Source organism: Elaeis guineensis, chromosome 1 (assembly GCF_000442705.2).
Source record: "Elaeis guineensis isolate ETL-2024a chromosome 1, EG11, whole genome shotgun sequence".
Lineage (NCBI taxonomy): Eukaryota > Viridiplantae > Streptophyta > Magnoliopsida > Arecales > Arecaceae > Elaeis > Elaeis guineensis.
The window spans coordinates 180046458-180062211 of NC_025993.2; the positions used below are offsets into that span (position 1 = coordinate 180046458).

The following is a 15754-nucleotide window of genomic DNA, read 5'->3' on the forward strand; positions in this document are numbered from 1 at the left end:
CTGTTTCCAGCTGTGTGCTATTTAAGGTTTCTATTGGCGTTCACCGGAAAACAGCATGGGATTGCTCTTCATTTTTCTAAAGAATTATCTGTGGGATGTCTATCTTTATCTCCCTAAAAGACACTTACGAAAGGCCAGATCATGATTGCTGGTTAGCTTCTAGTCATCACTATCAATATGGGAAAATAAATTTGGTCCCCAAATTTCACCAAAGAAAATTTAGATATCCTTTTGAATTTGATTTGTCCTGATCTATATGTTTATCTTTGATATAGAATCTCTTATGTTTAAAATAACTCAGATCAAAGACTCCGCAATAAAAAAATATCTTGCGGGTGGGTTTGACTAAATCATTGCTTCTGACTATATGCCATTCCAAAAGGTGGGGCATATTGGCGTTTGTGCTACTGGAGATTCTACTCTGGTGTGGGGCTGGCTTCTCACACATGAAAGGCATATATATTAAAGTATAGCTCACACAAATCATGTACATATTTCGCCAGCTCATTTTTAAATAACATCCATCGGGCTAATGAGCCCCACATATTATCTACCAAAACATCGATTGTGTTGGTATTATGAACTAACCACCTCTTATTTTGGCTTATCCTCATTGTTATTGAGATATATCATGAAAGTTTCTATGTTATGATTATTCTTACAAAGCTTGGCAGTCTATATTCTTGTGGTTGGCGTGTATCCATGGCATCCATGTGGCATAAGCTCATTTGGTGGTTTAGCTGGTTTATAGAATGATGCCCTACTTGAGATGAGAAAGGTGCAGAAAAAGCTCATAAAAATGGTGGTACCTGGCTTCATCCTTTTCAGGGAAGTGTTCCTTTTTCAGGCTTGCAGTACCTGTGAGATGGTTTGAGAGATGCAATTCAAGTGCAAATGTCCAAAGAATCAAAGCCAAGGCCCCAGTAAAGTGTCTCAGCTCCAAGTCTTCTTCCATCGCCCATTTCTTGTGGGTCCACCACATCAAGCACTGAATCTTTTGTGAGCCTTCTAATAGGCAAGGAATGATCCCAAGTCACAGCATGCAAGGTAGTGGAAGGCAAACATTCTCAGATTCCTCCAACTTTTTCATCCCCTAGAAAGATATAGCCCTGCTGGCCGGTGCACTTTCTTATCTTCCAAGACATCCAAAGAATACTCCACAACCTTCACCATTGAAGTAATGATAAAAGGATCCTGCTTTCGGCCATCACCATTTGTCTTCTTACGGAGCCGCCCAAATGATCGGATTCCTCCACTTTTAGCTGCCTATAAGAACAATCCCGCACCGGTGGCTGGCTCCACATCACCAGGCTAAAGAGACTCCAGCTGTTCCTCCCTCTCCTGCCACATAAGCTTGCCATTGAAGCATGAACGATGCCATCGAGGCCTCGAATGCCAACCAGAGTCATCCGACAGCAACAGGCATGCGGGGTGCTGAAGGAGTGCAGAACAGCAATAGTGCGGCGTATTCTTACTCGGGAGTGGTGGCGCAAAGAGCTTTGTATGGATCGAACAGGCGGCGGGTTGGTGGTAGAAAGGTTGCAGGGAGAGATGCCAAGCCAGTACCAAGTAGGTTAAGCAAGGTATCAGTTCCAGATAATGCCACAGATTAGCTCCAATGTTCATGATGTCTTGTTAGAGTAGCAGTGGGCTATGGATAGATGTTCTTCTAAAATGATATAATGTAAGTTATGTAGTTATGATGAGCGAGTTAGTTTTATGAAGCAGAATAAACTCTATTAGTAGTCCTCTAAGCATTTTCATATGTGCTTCTTGGCTCTATGATTGGTTCTTCCAAGAATTTTTCCATCCAGAGGTAGAGGCGGCAAAATAAATGATTCAGTTGGCTCCTCAAGCCAAACAGGATCGCCAAGATGAAGACGTTCACTCTTGAAACTGACCATAACCTCTTTCTTTATTCTTTAGTCACAATTTTTAATTCCTTTTTTGGTGGAAAAACCAAAATCCTTTTGTGGTGTAATGCTTGTTTAAATAGCTTACCTCCTCCTCAAAGAACAAACATAAAACAATACAATATGAGAGAAGCATAACATCATTCACATATGCAAAGCATGATCTTATAAATGCATATGACTTAAATCTCTTGAACTCCCCGGAGTAGACCATAAAGATAATATATGTCGCTTTGCAGTTGTTCAATTGTTAATGAGCTTTATAAAAACATAATACAGTAAAAGCTGATTTTATGCATTCTCAGCTAAATAAATAAGGACTATTTGTGTAAGAAGTGTTCATAAAATATACAGAGGGTCTGTTTTTTTTTATTAAAAAAAAAAAGAATTCAAATTTCATGACTCGATAGTACTTTCAAAATAGATTTCATGAAAAACAATCAAAAGAAAAGGTTTCATATAACTATGTTTTTCAGGACTTCATCTTTATGTGAGACCATGTTAATAGGATCACTCCTTGACCACACTGTGGATTTGTCAAGAAAACAAAAAAAGAAAAAAAACTATAAAAATAGATCCAGCCAAATGCTCTCATGCATCCTCCCAATTTCCCTATTTTAGGCAATGCGTAATCTGTCTTCCTTAAAGACAGATACGACGTTTGACGCACTCGCTCCAAATTTCTGAAAGGCCAAAACCGTTCCCGAAATATCCATTGTTCTTCCCTAAACAAAAAACCACCATCCGTCACGCGCCAGCACGAATCCCGTGCTCCGCCTCGTCCTCGCTTTCTCTCTTCCCTCTCCCTCTTTCTCCTCTAATTAAAAAATTAAAAAAAAAAAAAAAAAAAAAAGGAAATCCTAATCCTAACCCGAGCCCTGGAAGTTTGAATGCCTTCGAGAATCCCCAATTTCTCCACTTTCCAATGCGCGACTTCGATCGGGGCTACCCCGCCTCGCTCCGTCCCTACGACGATGGCCGGGGGCTGGAGGTCGTGAGTGGGAAGGCCAGCCAGACGAATATCTGCCGCCTTCCTTCGCCGCCTGTGGTGCGGCGGCCGCGGGCGGTCGGGGGAGGGGGCGTCCTCACGTCGTCGTCGGGGGCGGCGCCGTCGCGTGCCGCGGACGCAGAGGCGAAGCGGCGGCGGAGGGTGGCGGGATACAAGGCCTACACGGTGGAGAGCAAGGTCAAGTCCTCGATCCGCAAGGGCCTCCGGTGGGTCAAGGGCATCGTCCGCGGCTGGTGATGTTGCGGCGATGATCTCGCAGGAGACGTGGCGGAGACCTTTTGCCTCCATTGTGACCGAACTGCCCTCCTTGTTTTGGTGTATTACGTCTAGGTGCGTCGGAGTCCGGTCACCGGAGGCGATGGATGGGATGCGGACGGATGGCGCGGGTGTAATAGGGGGGCATTTTGGGATCGTTGTGGATTGTTTCGCGATTATTGTTGCATTCTTTTATTTTTTTTGTTTGCTAAAATTTTAAAATGTGTACTTGCTTGCCGATTTTAATTCATGGTTAGTTCGTTGGGGCCTTGTATTTTTATTTTATTATTATCTGGTATTTTATTTGATTAATTCGTCATTTTTTTAAAGAACATGAGAGGGACCCACTTAACATACTCTATTCATGTTCCAAAAATCTTGTTTAAATAATTCTTGATGGAAGATCACAACAATTTATAAAGATGCTAAGGAGTTTCATTGTTATGCTATCAAGGCTTATCTTAGTTGTTCTTCTCGCCATTAAAAATATAGGAGACATCTGAGGGTCCAAATAATCATTTTGTATACATTATGAATATATGCATCTAATATATAATAATATACCTATATGATTATATATTAAATGTAGATATTCGTAATGTATGTTGAATGTTCATTTCAAGCCTTAGATGAGTCGTACGTCGAGAAATTTCTCATCAAAAAATGGGACAGAGACGACGGTAGCGCAACGATGCAAATGCCCTGAATGCCCACACCTGGGATGTCATGGTGCATGAGAATTATGGCCATGCATACCGTTCTCTGGTAAACCATATTTCACAAATTTGGATCCTTTTTTTTGTCCCTCTAGCTAATCACACAACATCTTTAAACAATAATGCGTCAATAAGATCGTAGTGTAAAAAAATTTTAATCAGTCATTGCTCAAGCCCAATCGAATCAATAATAAAAAAAATTGAGACAACCAATGATTAAAAAAATTATAAAAATATCAAAAGATGAATCTTACATCATCTGCCTTGTTTCTATTTTTTAAAAGAGCATTTCTAGTCTATACTAGAGGATTTTGTCTTCCATCAAAAAATAAAACTACAGCAGAGTTTTTATTTTGACTTGAATTTATTTTTATCTCAAAAAAATTAATTATTCATAATTATCAACTAATTATTTTTAATTATCTTTAATGATAAGATTGCAGATGGGCCATGTTACCTTAAATAATATTTAGGGACTGATCGATATTTAAGTAATTTCCAACCAGCTTAACCACATTTCATAAAGCGTGAGGTGAATAATCTGCATAAACCTCAATGACATTATATTTGCCCCACATAGTATGCCAATTATGTGTGCACGTAGAAATGAATGTGCACAACATTTTTTTTGTCATTCTGGGTTTTAGATTGATTGTATTACATGGATTTATGGGATAATAGCTATCTACCTAAACTATTCTCATTTTACAAGGTCATTTGTTCTAAATATGATAAATGCCAAATAACATTATCAAAAGATAACATCAGTAGAAAATCTAATTTTGTGTTTAATGGATTGATGGAATGATAGCTGTTTGTTAAATACCCCGTCTATCTCACAGAATCCGATGAATGCCAAATAATTAATTAATTAAAGATAGCATCAAAACATAAAATATTACTCCTTTCACGGACTGATGGGATGATTGCTATCTATCTAGTAATCCTTCCATCTTGTAAAGTGATGTTATTCAAATCTAAGATCACACTAACCATTCATTTAAGAGAGAGAAGAAAAAAAAAACTTTTTCGCTCTCTTGGATCAAACCGTTTGCAGCTTTGCAGAAGCGAAAACAATGTTAATGCTGGTTGGTTGCTCCATGTGAATCAAGAAATTAATAATGAACCCATATATGTATGTATGTATAGATATGCACATCTATGCATATACAAATGCTAATCATTCACTAGATGGTTCTTTTAAGTGGGTTAGCGTGCAATACATACATGATGTAATTCCATACATAATCAATACTCTTAGGTTACAGTTGGTAGTAGGCAATCTATCCAGATTACCAGCAATTTAAACTAGATCCATCGGATAACTATGTTTGGTATTTATTTTAATGGCAATCTATATTGTATTGGTAATCTAGATTACTTCTCATGAGGCAATTAAGATTGCCTGAGCAATGGACGGCTATCCAGATTACTGGAGATATGATAATCTGATAATAAATATTTTGGACAAAATTGCCCTTGCCCTTTTCTTCGTGCACTGCTGCTTCTCTTCTCCTCTCGCAGTGCTTACCTTCCTCTCACGTCGTCGGTGAGCCGCCCCTCTCCTCTGCCACCGTCCCTTCTGCACCTCCTCCTCCCGATCCCACCATCATCCTCTCAGCCCCCCTCCTCTGCGCCACTATCTTCTCAAGCCCCTCCCCCCTTGGCAACGGTCGAGAGATGCGGCGAAGGTGCTGAGGGCGGAGCCGAGGGAGATGGTGGTGGTGAGGAAGGGCGTCAGGAGGAGGCGGAGCGGGGCAGCGGCGATGGCGGTGGGGACAAGGCTGGTGAGGCGAGGGAGATGGTGGTGGTGAGAAAGGGCATCGAAAGGAGGTGGAGCGAGGTGGCAGCAGGGACAAGGCTGGTGAGACCAGGGGGCGGTGTCGAGAGGGATGGTGGTGGTGAGGAAAGGCGTCGGGAGGAGGCGGAGCGAGGCGGCGGCAGAGGTGCAACAGTTGGTGGGTGGTGCCGGAGGTGTAACGGCCGGGGTCGGTGCCGGTGGCGTGCAGGATGGGGGGAGAGGGGGGTTGAGGTGTGGTGTGCGGGGAAAGGAGAAGGAATGAAAAAATAAATAAAATAATAATAATAATAAGTATTAAAAAATAATAATTTTTTTCATATAATAATTTTTATCATTAAAAAATTAAATAAACAGTTTAAAATGCTAAACTAATAATTTGATTTAAGAATATTTTGAAAATTTGATGTTACATTACCAGTAATCTGATTGTCATACTAAACATGTCAATCAAAATTCTCAGTAATTTTACTGCAACATTACCTGCGTGTATCAAACATAATAATCAACATTACTGACAATCTATCCGGATTGTAAATAATCCAGATTACCACTATCTGGTAATACACCAAACATAATCTTAGAGTTGGCTATATCAAGTTGGACTCCAAGCATGAATTCTCATTGATATTTACATGAAAAGCAAATGTAGAAATATGTCCCATATGTTTTCTTTCAACTCTATTTTGCTCCATTCTTTAAAAAAAAAATAAACATATGGTTAATTAATGGAACTATGTTGTGGATTGCTACAATAAACGTTTTGATATTTTAGTTTTTGATTTCATGGTTGTATTTGCACTAAATGGATAACCCGTGCTCGTGTTATAAAGAGGAGATCGAGCCATGATATGAGAGAGAAAGACTTGCCTTCTCTTTGTTCACTTCTTGGGAAGCACATACATGTACTACTGAATGCGGGTGATGATCCAATATAACTTCTTAGCCCAAACAGCAGCCCTGCAAGGTCCACTCTTAACAATCCATAAAATAATAAATACTCCAAATCTCTAATATGTTTAGATTGGTTAGATTGGTTGTCATAGGAATTTCTCTGAACAAATACAGAGTGATCGAAAAAATAAAAAATATCATCAAGTTATATAAATATAACTCTTTGGATGCCCTTCGAGGTCCGCTCTTAACAACCCACAAAATAATAAAAACTGAAAATCTTTTTTATGGTAAAGAAACTAATGTTACATAAATTAAAAAATATTATAACCATCTTGAGACCATGCTTTCTCTCACAAGGGTGAATGAAAAGAAAACCTTGGTTCATCTTCATAAACCTCTCCATCCAGACATTTTGATTACGAGATACAGATGTTTATCACGTGCGGTCTCCCCCAACCCATCCCTCCCTCCGAGAACCCAAATCATATATATATATATATATATATATATATATATATATATATAACCATCTTGAAGCATGCTATCATGTTTCTCTACAAGGGTGATTGAAAAGAAACCTGGTTCATCTTCATAACCTTGGTTTATAGTCTCCCCAACCCACCCCCCCCGAACCAATATATATATATATATATATATATATATATATAATATATATATAATATATATATATATATATATATAAAATGATACTTAACGGAAAAACCTAGGGGTGTTGCCAGTGCTTCCAAGCATTGTGATGTTGCCAACTCAGATTGCTACCTCAGCATCTTCAATGTTGCCATCTCAGCATCTCTTGTCGTGATGTTGGATGAGCATCGGGTCTGTGGATGGGAAGAGAAGAGAGGAGAGGAAAGAGCATGTGGAGAAGGTGCCTTACCTCTAGAAAGAAAATAGGATAGAAGAAATATTGAGAGCAAGATTGTTGCCATATCTATTTATTAGGAGAGAGAGAGTTGGAGATGAACAATGGAGTTGTCAAATCCGAGTCATTTTTCCTTTTCGCTTCATACCTTTTTTTTAGCTTGAAATCCTTCCAAATCTTTTCTTCTTGCCACCTCTCTCTCTGCCGCTTCTACCTCTGCCTTCGCCTTCTCTTCCTCCTCTCCCTCCCCTTCCTCTACCTTTCCTCTCCCCTTCCTCCTCCGGCGCCACCGCCGGCCATTTCCTCCTTCATTTCCTTTCTGCCTTGGCCTTCTCCTCCATCCTCCAATTTTCATTTGATTTTCTCTCAATTAGTAGCCGATTGCAATGATGCCGTGGAGGTGGGAGAGGAGGGGGGCACGACAGAGGGGGGAGTCGACGAGGCGGAGCCACGAACAATAGCCAGTAGGAGCGGCGAGATCGTTGCTGGGAAGCGATGATGCCGGGTAGCAGCCTGACTGCAGTGGAGATTGGGAGGCTGATTCTGATCGTGACAAGATCTTTGATATCCATAGCAGGTGCTAAAGACAATGAAAAGATAGCGAAGAAGGTGAGGTGGTGGAGTTCAGCCTCTCGCTATCGAAAGAAGAGGAGATGATGGATGATTTTATCACCATGATGGCGCCAAGCCCCCCCCCCCCCCCCAAGTAGCGGCCCAGATCCCTCCAAAGAAGCTTAATATAAGCTTCCTTCTTTTTTCTTACTTTGAAAATATTAGAAAGATTGTTTTTTTGTCTTGGAGGAGGAGGAAGGGGGCGCAGTGAAGGGGAGAGGGGGGCACAGCGGAGGGGGGAGTCGGCGAGGCAGGCACCACGATCGATGAAGGGTTGGGAGAGGCAGTAAACAAAAAAAAAAAGAAGATGGTCAAGGGAGGGAGGGGTTTGGTGGTCGCGCGGAATCGGATGCAGCACGGACGGCAGGTGCGGTGCGGATAGCAGTGGGTCGAAGCAGGAGAATGCACACCGACTACCTACATAGGGAACCAATTGCACATGTCAGTGAAGACGCCACGCAGTACATCGGAAGAAGTGGAGCAGCATGCACATCAGTACCAACTGCACCCCTCAGCCACATGCCATGTGGCATGCGGAGACTGATAAAAATAATATTAGTATTAATTTTTGTTTGAAATTTTTTTTTTGTGGATATGATGGATGACCCTAAATTTTAGCAGCAATCTCTGTCCAAATTCATGAGCACTGGAGGGCTGCTACACCACAGCAGCAACCGTGCTTTAAAATTTCTTTTCGGGATAGTAAGACTACTACATTGCGCTAGCAATTGTGTCGAGATCCTTTGATCGACCCTCTCTCCAAATGATGTTGTAAAATAAGGAACGAAAGGTTGTTGTTACTAAAACAACAGTCCTCCTATATAGTTGATGAGAAATCAAATTAAGTTTCTCATATGATGCTAAAAACTACATGATACTGATGGAAAATAAAAAAATTACTTGATCCTGTTTTGGCTATAGATCTCTCGTTCAAAGCAAGATATGGTTAGCGATATTATTTCTTATTAATTATTTTTTAATTATTATTTTTTTATTGTTTCATCAGTTTGCTCGAGAAGAAACTCAGAGAATTGAGCTATGAAAGGTGAGTTGCATATCTTGTTCTTTTTTGTTAGTTTGTTTGATCATTCATTATGCTTTATATTCTCTCATTAACTTAATAAAATGAAATCGATGTGAATCCGACAGCTTCTAGATTCTAGGAGGGGAGTTCAATACAGCATAATGAAGTTGAGGTTTAATATACGAACTTGAAGTTCGATAGAACATAACGAAGTTATCAACTACACTTAGTAGATAAGCTGTCGAGGTAACTCTCTCTTTCTTCCTCTTAATGAAATTTATTATAATATATTATTTTTATAGATTATTTTTTATTATTATTTGGTAGTTTAAAAAATTTATTATTATCTTGATGCTAATTTAAAGTAGAATTTTAAAATCAAAGATGAAGTTCTACATAAAAATGATACTTAATGTCTTATAACATGTTGTATGTAGCTGTGTATTGTGCCACTGTTAGGTACTAACTATTTTGTATTGAATGATTGTGTATTTTTAAAAAGTAAAAATAAAATCAAAATAATTTTTTAAAAATAAATTATATGTTTCAAAAAAATATTATTTTCTTAATATTATTATATTTGATTATTTTTATTATTTGATGAGAAATCGAATTAGGTTTCTCATATGATGCTAAAAACTATATAATACTGATGGGGAATCAAAAAAAATTACCTGATCCTGCTCTGGGTATAGATCATTTCATATCATATATATATATATATATATATATATATATATATATATATATATATATATATATATATAAAGCAGTACTCTGTGGAGGAGTATTATGGTGTTGACAACTCAGCTTCTCCAAACATTATGGTGTTGTCAACTTAACTTCTCAAATGAGTTTTGTTGTGCCACCTATTTCCTGTGCACTACGTGGTATGTGACACGTCGGAGCTGATTGTGCACATACATAGCTACATACTTCTTTTTTTTTTGCTCAGCACGTTGTGGACATTCTCTGAAGCTTCTCGAAGGCCTTTTTCCCCCTTTCTGTGGGTCTCTACTATTGCTGTGCTCCCCAACCCCCCTCCCCTCTATTCCCGGGTGCCTCCTGAGGGGGGTTAGTGGCATTGGAGCCGGGAGAGGGGAGGGGATGACAGTGGGGCTCGGGTTCGTTGGGGCTAGGGGTATTGCACCATGCTAGCAACTGTGTCTGAACCCTCTGACCGATCCTCCCCCCAAATGATATTATAAAACAAGAAGCGGAAGGCTGTCGTTACTAAAACAGCAATCTTCCGAAAAATCGAATTAGATTTCTCATATGATGCTAAAAACTACATGATACTGATGGAAAAAAAAAAAAATTATCTGATGTTGCTCTGACTACAGATCATATATATCATATATATATATAATAATATTTTGTTAAGGAGTATTAGAATGTTGCCAACTCAGCTTCTCAAATGAGTTTTGTTGTGCTATCTGAAAAGAGTACTTCTTCAATGTTGCATGTTTCGTGCGTTGGAAACTCAAGGGTTATTTATTTATTAACATTTGTAGTCCATTAAAAATACATATTAATTTTATTTAATAGATGTATGACGTTTTCTCCTTATATATAAGATGTAAAATTATTTTTTCTTATTCACTGTTGCTTTTTTTTTATTGTTACAAAAATTTATATTTTTTAATTTTATATTAATTAATTATTTCATATTATTTTTTCATCAGTATAAATATATCAATATTTTTAACTATCAAATATTACGTATTATAATTCTGTGAACAATAAATCTGAATTTTTTTTTTCATACATCCGTACCTACACAATATGTGGGTCTTCGATTAATTGATAATTTAATATCTATAACCTATTGCGGTGACGATTTAACCGTACAGCTGCTCTAGTGGGCAGATAGCTTAAAATAAAAAGCGTAACTTTATTGCCCTCCCGTACTCTAGCTTAAGAAGCGAAGTCCCAAACCCGAAATCGAACCCAAACCCGACCCGACCCTTTTTTCTCCTGTTCCCGTCCGAAAAAAAGCTATCAAGCGGTTGTGACTCTGCTGCCAAGTTTCTACTCCTCCTCTGTTGGCGCCCGTCCATCACCGCCGAAACGTTCCGACGTCCGACCTCGCCGCCCGGACATCAGTCACCGTCTCTTCCCTGATTCAAGGTTGGACCTTTCTCTCATCTTTTTCTTTGAGCACTTCAAATGAGCTTCTCATCCCCACTTCTTTCTCAGATCCGAACTGTATTCTGAGGTTTCTCCAGCATCCAAAAGCTGCGGTTTTGCCTCGGATTCCAGGTCGGTTTCGACTTGTACCCAACTTGGTTCGTTTTAGGTTTTTAAAGAAGAGTTATTTCGTTCCTACAAATTCTCGATGGTTTGGAGAATATTATTGTTTTTATTGGATTAGGTTCTGATTTCTTGGTCATTTTAATTCAAAATTGGAACTTTCCATGTATATGCTGCGAAGCAATTATAGAAACGAGGGTTTGATTCATCGATGTGTACTGGAAGCTAGGTTAGATTCTTGTGCTTCATTTTTTGTCCTGTAATATGGAACTTGCCGCTGAAAGGAATAACAACGTTAGGATAGGGTGTGATTTAAAGCGAATGTTGGGATCATTACCCTTTTCTTGTCTTCCCATTAGATTTATTTATTTATTTTCCTTTTGCTGCTATTGTTTGGGTGCTCTTGATATGTATTTGGGGAAAGTAGCTGTGGTACACGGTTGGAGTCGACAAGGAATCTCCTATTTTTGTTACAATGTAATCATACTTAACTTTCACTTAAGAAGTATCAGCTCTTTCTAAAACATGATTGATGATTCAATCAAATTTCCAACCACCTACTACATGTCTTGATCGATCAACTTTCACTGAGGAAACTTTAGTCAGCTTGAATGGTAAATGATCTTTTGTATTGAAGTCTTGAGGTGTAATGTTTGCTCGTGATCTTGATGTTTATCTTTTGGTTTTTGAAAACCCAATGTTTCCCGGTTCTCTTCAATTTTTATGATTGTTCAAATTTGAAAATACTTCTAATGAATAATATCCTTGTATGAGGCATCATATTGAGGATGGGAGCTAAATCTGATAGATCTTTGATCGATATTCATGATTTGGATGGTCATGAATACCAAAGCAAATTGGTTGAAATGTTATCTCAGTCTTAATTGCCTCACATTATGCCATTGTGGGTCCAAATCATGCATGATACATGCAAAGAGGTCCAATTTTTGTAAGCATCATGCACTATGGATCTTTTAGAAGATGCATGGATAAGTTTAATAAAACATAATGCAAGAGACGCAGACTACACCATGTTACCCAAAACAATTAACTCTATTGGGAAATGTAATTACGAAAGGAGGCTAATCTTTTAGATAATATGTTGTCAAAATGTTTGGGTTCTAACAAGTATCAGTAGTATAAATAGGTTGGTTCTGTATCAAAGCATGGCAGCGATAAGCAATAATATATATCAAAATGAGCCAACAGCCAATGCACTCTGCCTTGCATTAGGAAGATCTAGTTTGGTGCAAAACAATACCCTAAAAGAAAAAAGGGGAGTGAGTCAGAATGAAACTTACATAGAGTTTAATGCATGACCGATGCACCTGTTTCAGATCTTACCCTTTCCTTTTGATGTACTCAAAGCTTGAATATGTGATCATTACATGGTTCTCGGGTCAATACCAATGACATCCAATCAAAACATTGATTGTCTTACTAGTTGGCCTGCTATCTTGGGCTTATCCTGTGTTTTGTCAAATTCGTTCTTGAGAATATGAAGTTTGACTAGGAGAAGGGTTGAAGTATGGTGTGGTGCCTTTTACATATTGTACTATACCAACATATGGTTTAGCATTTAGTTCCGGCATGGCAAAGGTGATATTGGCTATCTACAGTACAATACTGAGGGGCCCACTGAATACCGATTTCTCATTGATATGATACAATATGCCTAGTATGGACTGGTAATACCTGGTAACTTCAACATTTTCTTGGGGCTTCTATGCAGTTTCATTAGTCCACATTTGCGGCATATCATAGAATAGATGGTGGATCGCTGGGCAGTTCTTGGATCACAATATGTAATGGAAAAAAGTTTCCATTGATGCAAGTCCATGTTGAACTGCAACGGCACTAGAAGTGCAGATCAAGTCAGATCATACATTATTTGCTATAAATGGAAACCTTGCGAATGCTTGATGGCAGACAAAACAACAAAATATTGATGTGATTTTGACATATATTTCTTGCTTTATATTTGTGTATATGTTATTGAGTTCTATATATTTTCAGAGACCATGGCGAGCAGAGCTGGTGGTGACAGTAGGGAACCAGTGAATGAGCAAGCAATTGCAAATACGTATGCAGCCATGCGCTCTGAGATCAACCAGCTCTACTCAAAGATCACAGAGTTGGAGATGGAAGTAAGTGAGCATTCCCTTGTAATTGGTGCAATACAACCGCTCGATCCCTCCAGGCGCTGCTACCGGATGATTGGTGGTGTGCTGGTTGAGAGGACAATCAGGGAGGTCCTGCCTGCAGTGCAGCGCAACAAGGAGGGTCTTGAAGAGGTCATTGCTCGCCTTAATGAGGCTTTGGAGAAGAAGAAAAAGGAGATTGCAGACTTTGAGTTGAAGCATAAGATCAAGATCAGAAGAGCAGACAGTGATGCTATGGACGACAGTAATCGTAGAGAAGGTTCTGCCCAGGGAGTTCTTGTAGGTCCAGCAAAGGAGTAGGGCGAGGAATGCTACATCAAGTTAAGAACAGTCAAACATTTAGATGAAAATGTGGTTAGGTTCATCATAAGAACTAAATTTTGTGCACAGATATGGTTATATTTTTTCGTGAAAGGAAACATATTTGTGCGAGGATTTGGACTGCCTCAGAAATTGACCGGCTTGATTAGATAAATGGTGGGAATGCTTCTTCCAACACAAACCTTTTGCTTCTGTGTTAGGAGTTTTAGTTGGCCTTTCTTCTCTTTATGTTTGAAAGCCCATTGCAGCAGGAATACACCAGTGTATTACAGGATTGGTTTCGGCGACCACCAATCGATTCCATGTATGGTGATTGATGATAAGGCTTGCTCATTTTGGTGGTCTCGGGCAATTTGACAGGGTTCTCCCCACTATCTGTTGAAGTGTATCATTTGTACAACTGTTGGAATCCAAAGTCTGAATGGTCAAATGGAAAATTAGGTGAATGGCTGAATGTTGAAAAGAGTTCTAATCTATGTGGGTCCCTGTTCTAAAACATGAGATAAATGACCACCAAAGAAATGGCAAAAAGACGTAAATTCCACCGCAAGAAATTATAGGACATGTTGTGTATATACGCATATTTTTCGGTCTCCAACATGTATTTTAACTGATTCATCTTGGGATGATTTTATAAAAGACTTGTGCTTGACTGCACTTCTAGCATACGACTGGGAGAAAAAGACGTGACATGGTTCATACTTGGTATCATATCAAGAATAGGTGATCTTAGATCCTTAGTTGAGCAAAGCCTATATGACCTGTAACCTGCCAGAAACTCCTCATAAGTCAGTTCACATATTTTATCAAGAATATAAATAAAACAATATCCTATCATTACATTAACTAGAAAAATGACCACCCCAGGGAACGACAAAACATGTTAACACGACTAAAATTCCACCACAAGAAATTGTAGAACATGTTACACCTCTATTCAAATTTTTGGTATCCAACGAATATTTTCGCTGATTCATTTGATTCGTGGAAGACTCTGTGCTTTATTGCACTCCTGGCATACGACTGGGAGCAAAAGACGTGGCGTGGTTCATATTTAACCCGACTCGGTCGGTCCAAGCTTTGAATCTGGACCGGACCGGGTTTGTTTTTCCGCTTTCCCGCGCACGGCGCGCCGCTTTATAACGCAATACGAGCGAAGAGAGAGCAGCGAGCGAGAGAGAAATGGAGGTGGAGAGAGCACGGCTTCTAAGCTTGGCATTGGATTTTGGATTCGACGAGGAGGTCGCAAAGAAGTGCTTGGATCGGCTTGTTGATCTCTACGGTATAGCTGGGATCGAAACCCTAATGTTTACCCTGCTTCTTTCCACTTGCTTTATTCTCCCGTACCCAAAAAAGCTTCGACTTCGACTTTTAGGGCTTGATTACTCGTGGCCTCCTACAATCTTTTCATTCTCTTTAAATCGCATTTCTTATTGAAAAGATTAAGTGCCCAAAAACCGCGGAATCAAGAAAGATGTACTCAATTGCTTTGTGCTTCTAAATTGCATCCTTTTGCTTTTGATGTTTGGGAAATTAGGTTACTTTGGTACAAAATGGGATTATGGGTGAAAATTTGTTAGAACTTTTTTTTTGTTGTGGTTTCTTGGGATCCTGAGATTGTGATTAATGTTTTAGATGTTAAAATGACAAAGGCAATGATAAAGTTATTGGGATATTATAAAGGCTATCCTCTAACAAAGTCCTCTTGAAAATTTGGAATTTATCTGAATATTGCTACTTGTCTTATGACCATGAGGCTATGAGATGCTGGATTAAACTGCCAGCGTTTTTTTTTTTTCCCCTCTTATTTTGGTGTGGTTAGTATTCTCAATTGACATGCATCAAAGGTGTAAAATTGTGGCGTTTATGTCAACTCCTATGCTATTCTCGATTTTGACCTACTTTTTGTTA

The 15754-nt window shown here is 39.1% G+C and overlaps 2 protein-coding genes across 3 annotated transcripts; both read left to right on the forward strand.

Moving 5' to 3' along the window:
* Positions 1-2215: 2215 nt before the first annotated feature.
* LOC140854664 (uncharacterized) lies at positions 2216-3445 on the forward strand. The gene has a single exon (XM_073250573.1). The coding sequence runs from the start codon at positions 2839-2841 to the stop codon at positions 3157-3159; it is 321 nt and encodes a 106-aa protein (XP_073106674.1). The 5' UTR covers positions 2216-2838; the 3' UTR covers positions 3160-3445.
* A 7641-nt stretch (positions 3446-11086) lies between these two features.
* Positions 11087-14035, forward strand: LOC105039906 (prefoldin subunit 2). Of its 2 annotated transcripts, XM_073250574.1 has the most exons (3): positions 11087-11237; positions 11307-11369; positions 13377-14035. In XM_073250574.1, exon 3 carries the CDS (start codon positions 13382-13384, stop codon positions 13820-13822), a length of 441 nt encoding a protein of 146 aa, XP_073106675.1. In that variant the 5' UTR covers positions 11087-11237; positions 11307-11369; positions 13377-13381; the 3' UTR covers positions 13823-14035. The 2 variants fall into 2 exon arrangements, with proteins under 2 accessions (XP_073106675.1, XP_073106676.1); XM_073250575.1 differs by lacking the exon at positions 11307-11369 and having other exon boundaries at positions 11096-11237.
* The last annotated feature ends 1719 nt before the right edge of the window (positions 14036-15754 follow it).

What these genes read in the sequence shown, in the direction of transcription:
- LOC105039906 (XM_073250574.1), top strand. Translation starts at nt 13,382, where the DNA reads ATGGCGAGCAGAGCTGGTGGTGACAGTAGGGAACCAGTGAATGAGCAA.
- LOC140854664 (XM_073250573.1), top strand. Translation starts at nt 2,839, where the DNA reads ATGCGCGACTTCGATCGGGGCTACCCCGCCTCGCTCCGTCCCTACGAC.